At 35.9% G+C, this 16531-nt stretch overlaps 1 protein-coding gene across 2 annotated transcripts in view; it reads right to left on the bottom strand.

Moving 5' to 3' along the window:
- PRORP (protein only RNase P catalytic subunit) overlaps nucleotides 1-16531 on the bottom strand; it is a 144269-nt gene that overhangs the window by 84804 nt on the left and 42934 nt on the right. For both annotated transcript variants that reach the window (XM_080808108.1, XM_080808109.1), the window contains one exon: nucleotides 4802-4909. In XM_080808108.1, coding sequence (XP_080664234.1) covers nucleotides 4802-4909 — 108 coding nt within the window. The remainder of the gene's footprint in view (nucleotides 1-4801; nucleotides 4910-16531) is intronic.

Below are 16531 nucleotides of genomic sequence, written 5' to 3'. Positions count from 1 at the left end.
TTCAATTTGGAGGCTTTGCAGGAGTATAAATTGCTACAATCATTTTGGAAAGCAATTTGGCAATATGTACTGAGGCCTTAAAATATCCACACTCTTTGACTTCCATTTCTGAGAATCTATTTTAAAGAAATCATCTGAAAGCTGCACAGAGATGTCCCAAATATTATGTACCGGAGTGAAAAATGGAAAACAATCTGATATGCCCATCAACAGCGAAATGATTAAAGAGCTGTGGTACATCCATAAGATACAAAGGATTATATAGATATTTTAGAATATTTACCAAGAATGCCTCATCACTTTTTTCTTTTCCTGATGGTGGTCTGCTCTTTATTTTAAAGTAATACATACTTGTTGTAAAAGATAAATCGAAAAAAACAAATGAAAAACTGAAATCCTCTCATTTTCTTATAGTCTATCTCCACCTCCAAAAGTTTTTCACTGTTAAGATTTTATGGGTACTTTCTAGAAAATTTCTGGGCATATACAAAGTTATCTAACGAACATTTATACAGATAATCCTTTATTTTGTTTTAACATAAGTGGGGCCATATAAGCTTTTATTCTTCGAATTGCTTCTCTTACTAATTTGGCTATTATTCTATATCAGCACATACAAATCTACCTCATTCATTTAAAATAGATATTTCAAGACTCTTAACTATAGAGAACAAATTGATGGTTATCAGAGGGGAGGTGGATGGGGGAATGGGTGAACGAGGTGAAGGGGATTAAGAGTACACTTATCATGATGAGCACTGAGTAATGTATAGAATTGTTGAATCAGTACATTGTACACTTAAAACTAATTTAACACTGTATGTTAACTATACTGGAATTAAAACTAAAAAATAAATAAAATGGATGTTTCAATATATATCAGGATCTGGAATGATATATATTTAGGTTGATTAGACTTTTCTGTCTACAAACAATGGTTAACTAACATACTTGGAAATAAAACTTTATGTGTTTGTGTGAATAGATCAGTTCCTACAATGAGTATCTCAACATTTTAGGTATTCAAAGTTGTCAAATCACCCACCCAAAATACTGTACTGATACTCTTCTCCCTACCTTTCCAAACCATTCAAAATATTGGATGCTATCAACTTTTTAAAGTCTGCCAATCTGGAAGATAAATATTTTTTATTTGCGCATCTATAAACACAAATAAAGTTAAATCACTTTTCTACTGGATGGTTCATCTTTTTCTTTTAGGCTTATAAGAGACGATGGTATTGTCAGAAAATTCGCCCTTTGCCACATGTGCTATAAACAATTTTTTCTCCTTGTTGTTATCTTTTAACAATGTTTACAGTATTTTTTTGTGTCTAGTAAATTTCTCTATTCTTCCCATTAGGGCTCCTGTACTTTATATATGCTTCGAAGGTGCTTCTATCTCAAATTTTTTTTTTTTAGCTTATCCATTTATTTGACAGACAGAGATCACAAGCAGGCAGAGAGGCAGGCAGAGAGTGAGAGGGAAGCAGACTCTCCGCTGAGCACAGAGTCCAACGCGGGGCTCAATCCCAGGACCCCGAGACCACAACCCGAGCTGAAGGCAGAGGCTTTAGCCCACTGAACCACCCGGGCGCCCCATCTCAAATATTTTTAAAAGTACATGTTTTCTTCTACTTCTTATATAATTTCATTTTTATTGAGAGCTTTCAACAACTGTAAATTAAAATGTAGATATACAATTATTTACAAAGTTGAAGCTCGATTAGGTAAGAAAATGGAAAAATACTGCAAGGAAATAAAACACTGACAGTGGTTATTGTTCCATGATAAAGTTATATATGATTTTCTTTACTGTAATTTCCAAATTTTCTATGTGCCTTACTTTTATAATCAGAGGAAAATAAAATTTCTTAAAATCATCATATTTAAACTTTTTCTTAAGTTTTTGATGATACTGCCTTCATTTCTCAATTATCATTTGAGTATCTTACCTAGATTGAGTCTAATAATAGGGTAGAGCTTTGTATTCTCTTTTAATTCTATTGAATAGGTGACCTGACAGGAAAAAACTACCAAATAAGGGTCTACTGAAAGCAAGAATTACAGTTCCAGTTAGGAAATTAATCTGAATAGTAATCACAATAATAGTTATACCTATTAGATATTTACAACATGCAAAATGCTTACATATATTAACTCATTTATTCTTTACAACACCTTTGTGAGATAAGTACTATTGTTCTCTCAATTTTACACTGCGAAACTAAGGCACAGAGAGGTTAAGCAATTTGCTCAAACCATGAACACTCTTAAAAGTGGAAGAGCCAGGACTGGAATTCAAAAAGTCTGACTCCAGAATCCTTATTATTATTATTTTTTTTCCTTTTGAGAGAGAAAGCGATCAAGCAAGCATGGGGGTGGGGAGGTGGGGGTGGAGAGGCAGAGGGAGAGAGACGGCTCCACGAACAGCACGGAGCTGGCATGGGGCTGGATCTCACAACCCTGAGATCACGACCTGATCAGAAATGAAGAGTCGGATACTTGAAGCCCCTGGATGGCTCAGTCGGTTAGGCTTTTGGCTAAGGTCATGGTCTCAGGGTCCTGGGATTGAGTCTTGCATTGGGCTCTCTGCTCAGTGGTGTGTCTGCTTCTCTCTCTCTCTCCCTCTGTGCTCTCTCTCTCGCTCTCTCTCAAATAAATAAAAACATCTCAAAAAAAAAAAGAGTTGGACACTTAACTTACTGAACCACCCAGGCACCCCTGAAATCCTTATTCTTAACTTCCTCTTTAAAAACAGAAAAACTGGGAAGCTAGTTCTGACAAGCTAGAAAGTGTTAAAGAATAAAAATAAATAAATAAAAATAAGCCACAAAAGGGCCTAACAATAGATTTTAAAAATTTAAAAAAAAGAGAGCCGACTATGAAAAATATGATACATCTTTATTTTTTACCAATCTCTAGCTTCAGAGATTTGAGAAAAAAACTTGAGAAGGAGATGTTTTCCGTCTTCCTTATTCAGGTGGCATCTCTAAGCTGAGCCTCTGAGCTGTGGTTTTCCAAACATAATGCCAGTGCAGCTGTCACAAGATAATGCGACTTTGAAGAGCTGAGTAATACCAATTACCCGTCACATAAAGTGTTGCTCATATGAAATTATTTTGAGAGTAAAAACTAAAAGCAGTGACAGAGGCCTATGATCTCACTGGTCAATTATTTGTTCTGTTTCTCTTAGTTTGCCACAATCTGCTAGGATCTTTCCAAATGTGCAAATTTTTCTCACATAATGCAAGGGAATGTATCTACTACATCATCTTCAAAGTGCTACTTTCCCCAAAAATGTTCACCCAATTTAGGGAAGTCAATTTTTAATACTTTATGTGAAGCTGAAAGTCAAACAAAAGGTAAACAAATACAAAACTTTACTTCTCACAGATTAGTGGAGGAACTTTTTAGAATGAGCCCTTCTGAGTCTGAGCTCCATCATACCTTAGAGATAGTAATTTTATGTTTCATTTTCTGATTTTGCGCTTGTCAAAATTACTGCCTCAAAGATCCCTTCAAGTACCTAAAAGACCAAATATTTTCAACTTGCTTTTGTGTTTTTTAAAAATAAAGGATTGAAAAGTACATACTTGACCACAAAAATGGATGCACAAACAAAAAGGAAAGGCATATAAAGAAACTTCTTTAAATCAACCTTGTACTTTGTGTACTTGTAAGCTTTTCTGAGTAAAAATGGTCAAAATGGACTAGTAGCATCTCTGAGAAACAGCTTTTAAGTTCGCAGCAATTTTTAAGAAATAATACAGATTAACTACAGATGAATGGTGAAAAATTGCGAACAATAAGAACTATAAACTTGGTGGTGCCTGGTAGGCTCAATGGGTTAACCATCTGAATCTTGATTTTAGCTCAGGTCATGATCTCAGGGTTGTGGGACTGAGTCCCACGTTGGGCTCTGTGCTCAGCGGGCAGTATGATGGAGATTCTCCCCGTCTTCCCCTCTCCCTGCTCTATCTCAAATAAATAAATAAATCTTGAAAAAGAAAAAAAAAAAAAAAGAGAGAGAGAGAGAACCACAAGCTTGAAACCTAGGAGCTCTCTACAGTTGAACTTCGATGCTGTGACTACTTTCTAAGGATTTGCTATACAAAAATCACTTTACTGTCCTAATATTCTAATCTATAAAAAGGGGTTAAAATAATTGCTCACTACTGCTATGAAAAACCGTGACACTTATAAACTGATAGAACAAATGATTACCTTACAAAAAAAGAACTATTTAGATTCATTTATGAGTACACAACATTTGGAAAAAACAAATATATTAGTATCTCTTGATAGTTTATGTTGATGAACATCAAACAGACAATGTGACACAGAGAAATGATAGAGTAAGCCAAAGAAGGAATGCAGATGTAGAAAAAGGTCAGTTAAAAACTATATATGGAAAAGGTCTGAAATGGCCCTTTATTAAGTGGACTTTTTTTTAAGAAGGCTCTACACCCAGCATGGAGCCCAACACAGAACTTGGAACTCATGACCCTGAGATCAAGACCTGAGCTGAAATCAAGAGTCAGACACTTAATGAACTGAGCCACCCAGGTTCCCCTATTATGTGGACTTTTTAATCACTCTTGGCCAGTCTAGAAGAGCCACTTACTTGCCCGAGATGAAAACAGTGACTCTTAGATAAGGAGTTAGTTGCTGTGACACCTTCTGGAGCTTATTTTTAGAGGAAGGAAAAATGGGGAGTTAAGAAACCCAAGGAAGATGACAAATAAGTATGATAAATATTCCTAGAGATTTGGAATAACAATGTAAAACCTGTACTTACAACTTGAGATTCACGAGCTTTAGGAAATGTTTTGGCAACATTGAGCCCATCAATGACGATATCAAAAGGAGGACAGCATTTTACGAAGTTCTGAAATCTCTCGAGTTCCTAAAAAAGAAAAGCCAGATAAAATATTAATAAGAATTTAGCAAGGACTTTATTATAAACTCATTGTTACGACTTTTATTATTGTTCTGGTAAGTAAAAATACCCCTTAAAAATACAAACTCAAAAATAACTTTGAAATGAAATCTGAAAAGACCAGACTAAGAGATGAAACTGCATGAAATTATCTGAAATGCTTCTTCACACTTCATACAGCACTTCCACATGCCAATTGCATTTGATCCATAACCAGCTCTCGCCTGCTAAACTGACTCACATGGCAGTCATGATGAAAATGAAATGTCAGAATCTATAACCTGCTCTTAAGCCAAGGAGATGTAAACCTCAGATATGCCAGCCTACCAGTGCAACAGTGTTGAAAGAACAAGGCTCTATAATAGCCCCTCTTTGGTCATCAAGACTATTTTGTTTACTTTTAGCTATTTTGAGGAGTTGAAATAGTCAACAAATATTTGTGGGGCATCTACTATGTGCCCAGCAGTTACTACAGAGACAAAACTCTAATGGAGCCTGCATTTTAGTGGAAGAAGACACAAAATAAACCAAATAAATTAGTTAATAAATTATTTTAAATGTCAAGTGTGATATGTGCTATGGAGGAAAGAAAAGGAAAAGTGGGAGTTTCATCACTGGTCATGATAGTGTAGTCTGTACTGGACTATCACATAACATAAATTCTATATGAAAAACAACTATTTGAAGGTATTAGAGAATGACCAAAAGCAGTCAGAAATTCAATGGAATACAAAAGTTGAAAGACAGTGTGGCTCCCTGATAGTCCAACTGAGTCCCATCCAATAGCCAGCATCAACCATCAGCCCCATGAGAATGATGAAGAATTCAAGACCTCAGCCCCCTTTTAATTAGAATGGTAGAATACCCTAGCAAGAGCCACACAACTAGAGTCTAGTCAAACTCAAGAACTATGAGAGATAATAATAAAAATAGTAAGTGTTTCTGTTTAAACCCACTATATTTGGGTGGTTTGTTATCTACCTGTGGATGACCAAAAAAGAAAGGCACTGCGCCAGGTGAAATGTGCCTGTATATGGCTTTTTCCCAAAGGGAACTCTCCAGTTAGAATGGTTGGCAGAGGTGGCTGGAAATCAAGCAGAAAACTGCAGACTTACTAGTTTGAGAAATCAGAAGACAGCATTTAGGTATGTCAGAGAGGCTGGAAAGTGAGAAAGTGGATGCTACAAAGGAGGGAATCACAAAAGTCTGCATAATTCTGCCCAAATCCTTGGCTAACTCTTATTTGTGCATGCATGGAGAAGACTCCATGGGCCCAGGAAAAGCAACCGATGAAAGACTTAAAAGACTTGAGCAGAGATTTCAGTTACTATCCATTACAAAGATGACAGAGTTTGTAGTCAGTCTAACCAACTATAATACCCTGGCAAAGCAAAAAATTAATAACCTCTGGAAAAAGATAACAGAATCTTTAGCCTTTGCATTGTGTTCCCCACAATGTCCAATATACAATTTAAAGATTAATAAACAGGGGCACCTGGGTGGCTTAGATGGTTAAGTATCTGCCTTCAGCTCAAGTCATGATCTCTGAGACCTGGAATCAAGCCCCACGTCGGGCCCCCCGCTCAGCAGGGAGTTTGCTTCTCCCTCTGCCTCTGCTTCTACCCCCCATATCTGCCCATGTGCTTGAGCTCTCTCTCTCTCAAGTGAATTAAGAATATTTTTTAAATATTCTAGAAAAATTAGGAAAATACGAGCATGGTCAAGAGAAAAAGAAGTGAACAGAAATCAATCAAGGTCTGGATGCTATTTGCCCTAGGGGTACAGGTCTGTGAATCATCAGGCTTACACATTTCACAGCACTCACCATAGCACATACCCTCCCCAATGGCAGGCAAGAACTTTAAGGTAACTAGCTCTTCTAAATATATTCAAGAATTTAAAGGAAAATACAGTTATAATGAAATCAAAGAAGGGAAAACAGAAAAATGTAAACCATAAAAATGAACACTCTAGAACCCAAAGCACCTATGTGAAATAAAATATTCACAAGATGGACATTAATAGCAGATTAGGGATCACAGAAGTAAGAATCACTGAACATGAATCACAGAGCAAGAGAAATTATACAATCTGAAGAAAAAAAAAGATAAAGCCTTGGTAACCTACCTGTGCAATAATGTCAAACAGACTAACATGTGGGTAATTACAGTCTAGAAGGAGAGGATAGAAAAGAGAGAGTAGAAAAAAATATTTGAATAAAAGGCCAAAACTTCCCCCAAATTCGGTGACAAATGTAACTTACAGACCCAAGAAGCAGAGAAAACACAAAGCAGGGTGAATACAAAGAAACACAAAGTAGGATAAATCATAGGTAAATAAAACATGCAGATGGGGTACGTGAAACAATAACAGCACAAATGACAAGAAGTGGTAAATGGAATTCTGCTGCTAGGTACCTACTTCTTTTTTTTTTTTTTTTTTTTTTTGCTAGGTACCTACATTTTACGTAAAATGGTATGATCTAAATCCTAAATCAACTAGATTAAGTTAAGGGTTCATATTGTAATCCCAAGTCATACATTTAAAAAATAATGCAGAGGGGCACCTGAGTGGCTCAGTGGGTTAAAGCCTCTGCCTTCAGCTCGGGTCATGATCCCAGGGTACGGGGATCGAGCCCCGCATCAGGCTCTCTGCTCAGCGGGGATCCTGCTTCTCCCTCTCTCTGCCTGCCTCTGCCTACTTGTGATTTCTCTCTCTCTGTCAAATAAATAAATAAAATCTTTAAAAAAAAATAATGCAGAAAAGGTATAGATAAAAAGTGAATAGAAGAATAAAATGAAATAGTAAAAAAATTTTTGATTAGCCCAAAAGAACATGAAAGGAAGGACAAAAGGACAAAAATTTTTTTGGATAAATAGGAAATAAATTACAGAATAAAAATATTTAAATTCAACCCTATCAAAAATGTTGTTTAGGGAACCTGGGTGGCTCAGTGGGTTAAAGCCTCTGCTTTCGGCTCAGGTCATGATCCCAGGGTCCCGGGATCGAGTCCCGCATCAGGCTCTCTGCTCAGTGGGGAGCCTGCTTCCTCCTCTCTCTCTGCCTGCCTGCCTACTTGTGATCTCTGTCTGTCAAATAAATAAATAAAATCTTAAAAAAAAAAGTTGTTTATAACAGATATAAAATAAATATGAAGATATGGATAAACTCAAAATAAAAAGTAGGGGGAAAATATCATTTATCAGTAAGCTTAAGAAGGTTGCAGTCACAGAGGCACCTGGGTGACTCAGTAGGTTAAGCATCTGCCTTCATTCCACTCAGGTCCTGGTCCTGGTCCTGGGATTGAGGACTGCCTTGGGCTCCCAGCTCAGTTGGAAGTCTGCTTCTCCCTCTCCCTCTGATCCTCTTCCCTACTTGTGCGTGCGCACGCGTTCTCTCTCTCTCTGTCTCAAATAAATAAATAAAATCTTTTAAAGATAATAAATGGACAGTTGAATTGTTCCCACTTCTGGAAAATTAGGGATAAAGAAAAATTAAAAAGATAGTTGCAGTGACATTGTTAGACAAAATGGATTTCAAGAAAAGGAGCATTATAAAAAATTAAAAGGGAGACTCGTGCTCCTGCTCTCTCTCTCTAATAAATAAAATCTTAAAAAAAAAATAGCCATTGATCAAAACATAAAGTGAACTCATATAACTCAACACCAAAACAACAATCCAATTTAAAAATGGGAAGAGAACCTGAATAAATATTTTCCCAAAAAAGACATACAAATTGCCAACAGACACATAAAAAGATGCTCTGTATCACTAATTATCAGGGAACTGTAAATCAAAACCACAGTGAGGTATCACCTCCCGCCTGTCAGAATGGCTAGTATCAAAAAAAAAAAAAAAAAGAAATCACAAATGTTGGTGAAGATGTGAATAAAAGGGAACACTCATGTAATGTTGGTGGGAATGTAAATTGCTGCAGCCACTAGAAAGGAGTATGGAGGGACTCAAAAAATTAAAAATAGAAACATCACGTGATCTAGTAATTCCACTTCTGGGTATTCACCCAGAAAGAAAACAAAAACCTGAATTTCAAAAGGATACATGCACCCCTGTTTACTGTAGCACTATTTACAATAGCCAAGATATGGAAACAACCTAAGGGTCCATCAGTAGATAAACAGCCTGCTGCTCCCCCTGCTGTGCTCTCACTTCCGCTCTTTCTCTCTGACAAACAAATAAAATCTTTAAAATTAATTAATTAATTTAATTAAATAAGCATTGATCCATATGCATGCTTGCATTTCGCAGTCTGCTTGTCCCTCTCCTCCCCTGAGCTTGCAGCCACCCACACCCTCTCTCCCTTTCTTTCTCTCTCTCAAATAAATAAATAAATAAAATATTTTTTTCAAAAGCCACTGAGTAGACCATGCTGATAACGAATGACAGAGAAAGAACTGACCTACTATGATAGCATACTAACTACGCATAGGGCAATATAAATCTGCAAGCTTAACTGTTTTAATGGAGGGTAAATTTAAATAAGTATTTCTTTCTAGCACTGCTGCTAGATTGTATTTGATTACAGACTGACTAATGATCTGGGCAATGAAAATCCACCAATCTTGGATTAACAAAAGAAGTTCTTTTGAAAAAAAAATTTATTGATATATAATTCACATACCATACAATTCACTCATTTGAAGAATACAGTTTACAGGTTGTGCCACATTACCACAATCTAATTTTAGGATATTCTGGCTTTCCTACTAGATACTCCATACTCATTAGCAGTCAATCTCCATTTCTCTACCCTATCACATAGCAACCACTAAACTATCTTCTGTCTCTATAGATTCACTTATTCTGGACATATCATATAAACCAAATTACAGAAACATGTGGTCTTTTGTGATTGACGTCTTTCACTCAACATAATGTTTTCAAGGTTTGTTAACATTATAACATAAATGAGTATTCCACTCTTTTTTTATTGCTAAATAATATTCCATTGTATGGCTATACCACCTTTTATTTACCCATTCATTAGTTGATGGACATTTGGATTATTTCCACTTTTTGGCTATTATGACTAAATGCTGCTATGAACATTTGTGTACAAGTTTTACATGGGAAACTGTCATGAGTTACAATATGTAGTAACAGTAACTCTATGTTCAAGTTTTCGAGGACCTACCAGACTATTTTCCAAAATGGTAGCTGCACCATTTTACATTTCCAAATGCAATGTATGAGGCTTCTAATTTCTCCACAGCCTCACCAATACCTGTTATTCCACGTGGTTTTTATTACAGTCATGCCTGTGGGTGTCAAAAGTACCTCATTGTGGTTTTGATGTACGCTTCCCAAATGACTAATGATGTGGAGCTTTTTCTCAAGTGCTCATTGGCCTAAAGGAAGTTCTTCATTTTTGTAACATAAAGGTTTTATAAATTCAATGTACACTTGAATTTTAGAAATTCCATAACAGTCACAACTTCTATCGTCTTTACCCATTTTATACTTTTAAATTTAAATCTGAAAAGTGTTATCGCACAGGAATTATAAATACCATGACTTGCAACAGAGTTTGTTAACTCAAATGCCTACAGGGATTAGGCATGTGACATAAGTAAGTAAAAGGGACCAAAATGCTCCCTCAGAGCAGGGAAAATAATAAATAGCAAATGGTGTAAGTCTCATTGTCCAAGATTCTATAGAAAAAGATCTTAAAGACTAACAAACTAGAGAATGTAGGTCCCTTATAAAGGGAGTAGCTCAGTTCTTAGTTCAGCCAATTGCTGCCACACAAAAGTTAATACCCGGGTTTCAGAGTTAAAATTTTTCAAGGAAAATAACAAACATGGAATTCTGAAGTATTATCAAATAATTTTTAAAAAGAGTAAAATACAAAGATGGATCCTCAAACAAAAATATATGGATATGTTCCACCCATAGACCCCAAGTTTGTAATACATTCACTTAGTCAAGCAATAGATTTTAATTAAACACCTACTCTGTGCCAAATAATGTTCTTACTCCTAGGAACAGAACTGTGAACAACTTCATTGGGCTCAAGAAATTTACATATTAAGGATGACTGGGTGGCTCAGTCAGTTAAGCATCTGCCTTCAGCTCAGGTTGTGATCCCAGTGTCCTGGGATTGAGTCCCACACATCTGGCACCTTGCTCAGTAGGGAGCCTGCTTTCTCCCTCTGACTGCTTATCCTTCTGCCTGCACTTGCTCTTTCTCTCTCTCCCTCTCTTTAAAAAAATTTACATATTAGTAGAGGAAACAAAACCAAGATAACAACTACATATTTAATTTTAGGTATAGAAAAGTGCTTTGATGAAAAATTAACTGGGTTATGGTGTTAGCACCACTCTTCCTGGCCCCTCTCTAAGATATGGTGAAAAGAAAAGGCCTTTCTAATGAGGTGACATTTAAACAAAGACTTGAATGAAGTGAAGGAGTCAACCATGCTTCTGAGGAAGAGGCTTTTAGGCAGAGGAAAAAACTGCCAAGGCCCTTAGCAAACACCACAGAACTTTGCACGTTTGAGGATTAACAACTAGGCAATCTGAAAGCTCAAAGAATAAGTATAAAATCTTTGTGTATTATGTTTTAAGTTTAAATTTTAAAAAGCCAGTTCTTGTTTTTTATTACCATATGGGAAAGAGTAAATAAATTTTAAAATTCTGAAACAGCTAATCAAAAGTCTTACATTGCCTATCTTTTTCAACTTACTAGGAACAAAGACGCAGTTGTTGTTACCTAATCACAAATGAGTAGCAAAATGATCCAAATATGTGCAGCAAAAGAGAAATAAAAGAATGGAACAGCTTATGCCTTACACATGGCACATGAATTCTAGAGGTGACCCCAGCACTTGCCGTGACAGAGCTGACCTCATAATTTTAAGTGACTCTCAAAACATACATAGCAGTAAAAATTGACTCTGCTATTTATTACTCTTCCTACATTATGGACGAGAAGGCAAAGAGGTTTTTCTCAACAGGTGATATTCAAAGACATGCTAAAACTTCCTTTTCGCCTTGCCACTTAGAAGAGGTTAAAACTCTTCCATTTTTTGGAATGATGGTCTGTGTTTATGAGAGTTTATTCCTGAGACTGTGATACAAATCTCACCAGGAAATCCAAAACACATCTCTCTCATTTATTTTATTGAGTTAACATCCTACTCTAGAATGGCATCTAAGGGGAAACACGACTACAAAATGTATACTCAAAACTACATCATAAAAGAAAGAGTGAACTTAACAAGTTAATTATATCCAACACACCACAACAATCAGATTATATTTTCCAAAGAGCAGAAGAAAAGGGAGTATTAGAACAACTGGCTTTAGTCATAGCGGATATGGAAAAACAGGGGAATACCAGCTATTTTGGTGGCAAGCACTGCTCTTCACATGGGAACCACAATACAAAGTCCAGTTCTGCATCTAATGGCAACATTTCTTTGTGCACCTTCCTTGTACCATGAAATACAAATAAATCCTAAATAAAAAGAACACTAAATTGATCACCTTAATGTAGCCAGAGAAAATGAAATCGTATGTCTAGAAAACACTGCTGCAATCAAACAACTAATAAGTCTTAGAAAGCTTAGACTTACCTAATAGCAAGCTATGTTTTAGAAGATATTTTTCACTTAGTAATTATAGCTATAATTTCCATAGTATACTATCTTATTTTTAAATACTTATAATCTTATCTGAATTTTCTGATTCCAGTAAGATGAAAACAAAAAGAAAACAAACCTTTCTTGCTTTAAGTGTCTAAAAAAGTATCTAAAGTTTCTAAAAAGAAAACAAACCTTTCCTGCTGTGTCTAAATACAGTCTAAAAGGCTGTATAAAATGCAAAAAAATACCTATGAATGGATGAACTTGTGAGAAAGAAAGAAAGAAATCTCCCAGTGCCAGAGATGAGGCCAAATCTGAAAATCAGAACGGTAAGGATAAAGGTTGATGTTAACGTTGTCTAGAAGAGAAGAAAAGAAATGGGATGGGTGTTAGCAAACAGGAGCTTGGCTTTTGATATCCCCATGGGAGCTGGAGATATATCAAACCTCCCAATGAAGGGAAAAATTGCAAGTGAACTCCTGAATGAAAGAGGAACCTTTACAAATAGGATCACTGACATCAAAACATGATATACCACCTTCTCTATCTCTACCAGGGATCTAAGTAGGAAAAAACAAATCTCTGAACAAAAAGAAACTTCAGGCTTATGTTTTAAATAGGCTGGAGTACAAATTTAGACAAACTATGTGATACAAAACTCATGATGCTCCACCAAGAAATCACACAAAAACTGGTTGTGAACCAGGGGCGCCTGGCTGGCTCAGTCGGTAGAGCATGTGACTCTTGATCTTGGGGTCATGAGTTCAAGTCCCACGCTAGGTGTAGAGCTTACTTAAAACAACAACAACAACAAACACAAAACACAAAACTGGTTCTGATCCAGTAATATCCCTTGGACACGTGGCAGAAGCTAAGAGAAAACCTCTCCAGAGAGACACTATCAATAATCCAGACAATAAAGGGATTCTCACAGGAAAAGCAAATCCCTCTAAAACTGAACTTATCAATTTAAAAAGCATAAAACACAAGGGATAACAATCTACCATGTGTGAGTCCTCTGACACAAGAGAAGAATTAAATCCCAAAGAATTCAGGGTAAAGAATAAAGAAATCTAAGAGGCAATATAAACTAAGTATGAAAACTAATTAAAACATAAAAAAAGAATCAAACCTGTAAGAAAAGAAATAGGCCATGAAAGAATGAAGAAAAAAATTTGAAAGAGAAGTTCTAAAATTAAAATTTTAAAATAATGGAAACTAAATGGATGGGAAAAAATCCAAATGTCCATCAGGTGGTGAATAAACAAACTGTGAGGTATTAATACATTAGAATACACTCAGTAATGAAAAGGAACTACTGATACCTGTAACATAAACTCAAAAACATATTTAAAACTAAATCTAGGCGCCTGGGTGGCTCAGTTGGTTAAGTGACTGCCTTCGACTTAGGTCATGATCCTGGAGTCCCGGGATTGAGTCCCACATCAGGCTCCCAGTTCTGCGGGGAGTCTGCTTCTCCCTCTGACCTTCTCCCCTCTCATGCTCTCACTCTCTCAAATAAATAAATAAAATCTTTAAAAAAAAATCTAAAATATTCTAAAAACAAATACACAACACTGTGTTAAGTTAAAGACAAAAAAATTACAGATTAAATTATTCTATTTATATGAAACTTTTAGTAAAGGCAAAACTACAGAGACAGAGAGCAATTCAGTGGTTGCTGGGGTTAGGGGTAGGAGCAGGGATTGCCCTCCAAAGGGCATGATGAAAGTTTGTGGAGTGAAAAAAGTATTCTAAAATTGAGTCATGCTGATAGCCACACAAATTTATAAATTTACTCAGAACCATTGAAGTGTACACTTAAAATGGTGAATTTTGTGGTCTGTAAATTATTGAAAACAATGGGGGAGAAAACCTGTAAACAAATGGGTAAAAAGAATAGACACATCTGAGGTAAGAAGTAGTGAATTAGAAGACAGATCTAAATATGTTACCCAGAATGCAATTCAGAGATACAATGACATGAAATATATGAAAGAAAGAGTAAGAGACATGGAGGAGAGTGAAAGGGTCCCCCAGAAGTCTAAAAGAATTTCAGGAGAAGCAGTACTTGGAAAATACAAGGGCTGAGTTATTCAGAAGTGATTCAAGATATAAAACCTCAGATTCAGGAAGTTCAGTGAATCTCAAGCAGGAAAAATAAATACATTTATACATACACATCATAATGAAACAACAGAAGTGAAAAAAATTTTTAAGAGCAATGAGGAGGACAGAGATGATCTATAGAACAAAACTTGAACTGAAGAGGTGCCTGGCTGGCTCACTTGGAGGAGCATGGGACTCTTGAACACAGGGTCATGAGGTTCAAGCCCCACAGTGGGTATAGAGATTACTTAAATAAAAAAAAAAAAAAAAAAAAAAAGGGTGGAAAGCAAATGTCTTAACCGTAACTAAAATAGAGACCAGAAGATATTGTGATACTATCTTCAAAGTGTTGAGGGAAAATATTAAATTCTACGCAATTAAACTATCATTCAAATAGACATTTACAAAGAATAAAAAACAGTTTACCATTCTCATCCTGTTGTTGAAAGAATGTTATTCAGGAAGATGCCCAACAGGAAATTTGGGGTTCAGTGAGAATGTGAGGGCTGGAGGTATATGTATCTGTGAATCATTGGTGCACAGGTGCTAGAGAAAACCAGAGTGGGTCAAATGGCCAGATAGAATGGGTGATGTAGCAAAAGAAGAGGGAGGAGGCCCTCAGAAACAATAAAAACTCAGGGGATTGAGGACACATTTTATTATTGTTTATTATTGAGGACAAACTCAGTTGCATCTATGAAGAAAGAGCAATAAGCTTTAAGGAGAGAACTGCAAGAAATGCAAAGGGATCTGGCAAAAATAAAATAGAAATGCAAAAAAAAAAAAGAAAGAAAAAAGAAATGCAGCAGCAGAATTTAAATCTCCAAAGCAGTAAAGACCAGAAGTAATTTACTAGAACATGTATTTGGTGAAATGCAGCACAAACGTTGAGAAATTCTACTAGAATGCAGAGGAAAAGAAGTAAGAGAGACTGCTAAAAGAAAACAAATTATAGATACAAAGGACAGAAAGTAGAGACAACTTAAGCCTCACAACAGTGAGGAATAAACTGGAACAAAAAGATGAGAACTAATCATTAAAAAAAAACCAAAATTTCTTAATATTAAAAAAAAATCTATGTCTTTAAAGATTCATGAGACTGAAGGAAAACTTAATGAAAAAATTCACCTAGTTCTCTTCTCACAAAATTTTAAATTTTGAGGTTAAAGAAAGAAATCCTATATACAGCAAGCCAAATAATAAATAGAAAGACTTTTTATAGGGTTTTCCACGTACCATGTAGATCACAAAGTACAGAAAAACAAGAATTCTAAGTGCTTTTCATTTGTTAACTCTCTCACTCCTAAAAATGATTAGGAACTGAAAAGATTAGGAAACTAAAGCACAGAGAAATTAAGCAGGTCACAGAATCAGTAAGTGGTGGACTTGGGATTCAAAACCTAGAAATCCATGCTCTCATGCGTGCCACTATACCTTAGAGCAACAAAAATCAAGCTGAGAACCACAAAAGCCAGAAGACAACAAAACAGCCATGTTTGAAGATGGTGGAGTAGTCCTCAGGTGGGCCTGAATCCCCAGGCACCAGCCCTGTGTCAGTTTTTCCTTCCTCCTGGACAGTACATACTAATAAATTATGGCCTATGCTTTTTCCAGTTTTATTGAGAAATGAGTGCCACACACCACCGTATAACTTTTAGATACACAGTATGACGGTTCAATTTACATATATTGTGAAATGACTGCGACACTAGGTTTAACTAACATCATTTCATATAGGTACCATAAAAGGAAAAAAGTTTTCTCCTTGTGATAGGAACTCTAAAGATTACTGTCTTAATAAGTTCCCACAGATCCCACAGTAGTGTTAGCTACAGTCATCGTGCTATATATTACGTACTTAGTACTTATTTATCTT

Source organism: Martes martes (assembly GCF_963455335.1).
Source record: "Martes martes genome assembly, chromosome: 7".
Classification (NCBI taxonomy): Eukaryota; Metazoa; Chordata; class Mammalia; order Carnivora; family Mustelidae; genus Martes; species Martes martes.
The sequence above is the reverse complement of the archived record's forward strand: the minus strand, read 5'-3'. Positions and strand labels throughout refer to the sequence as shown.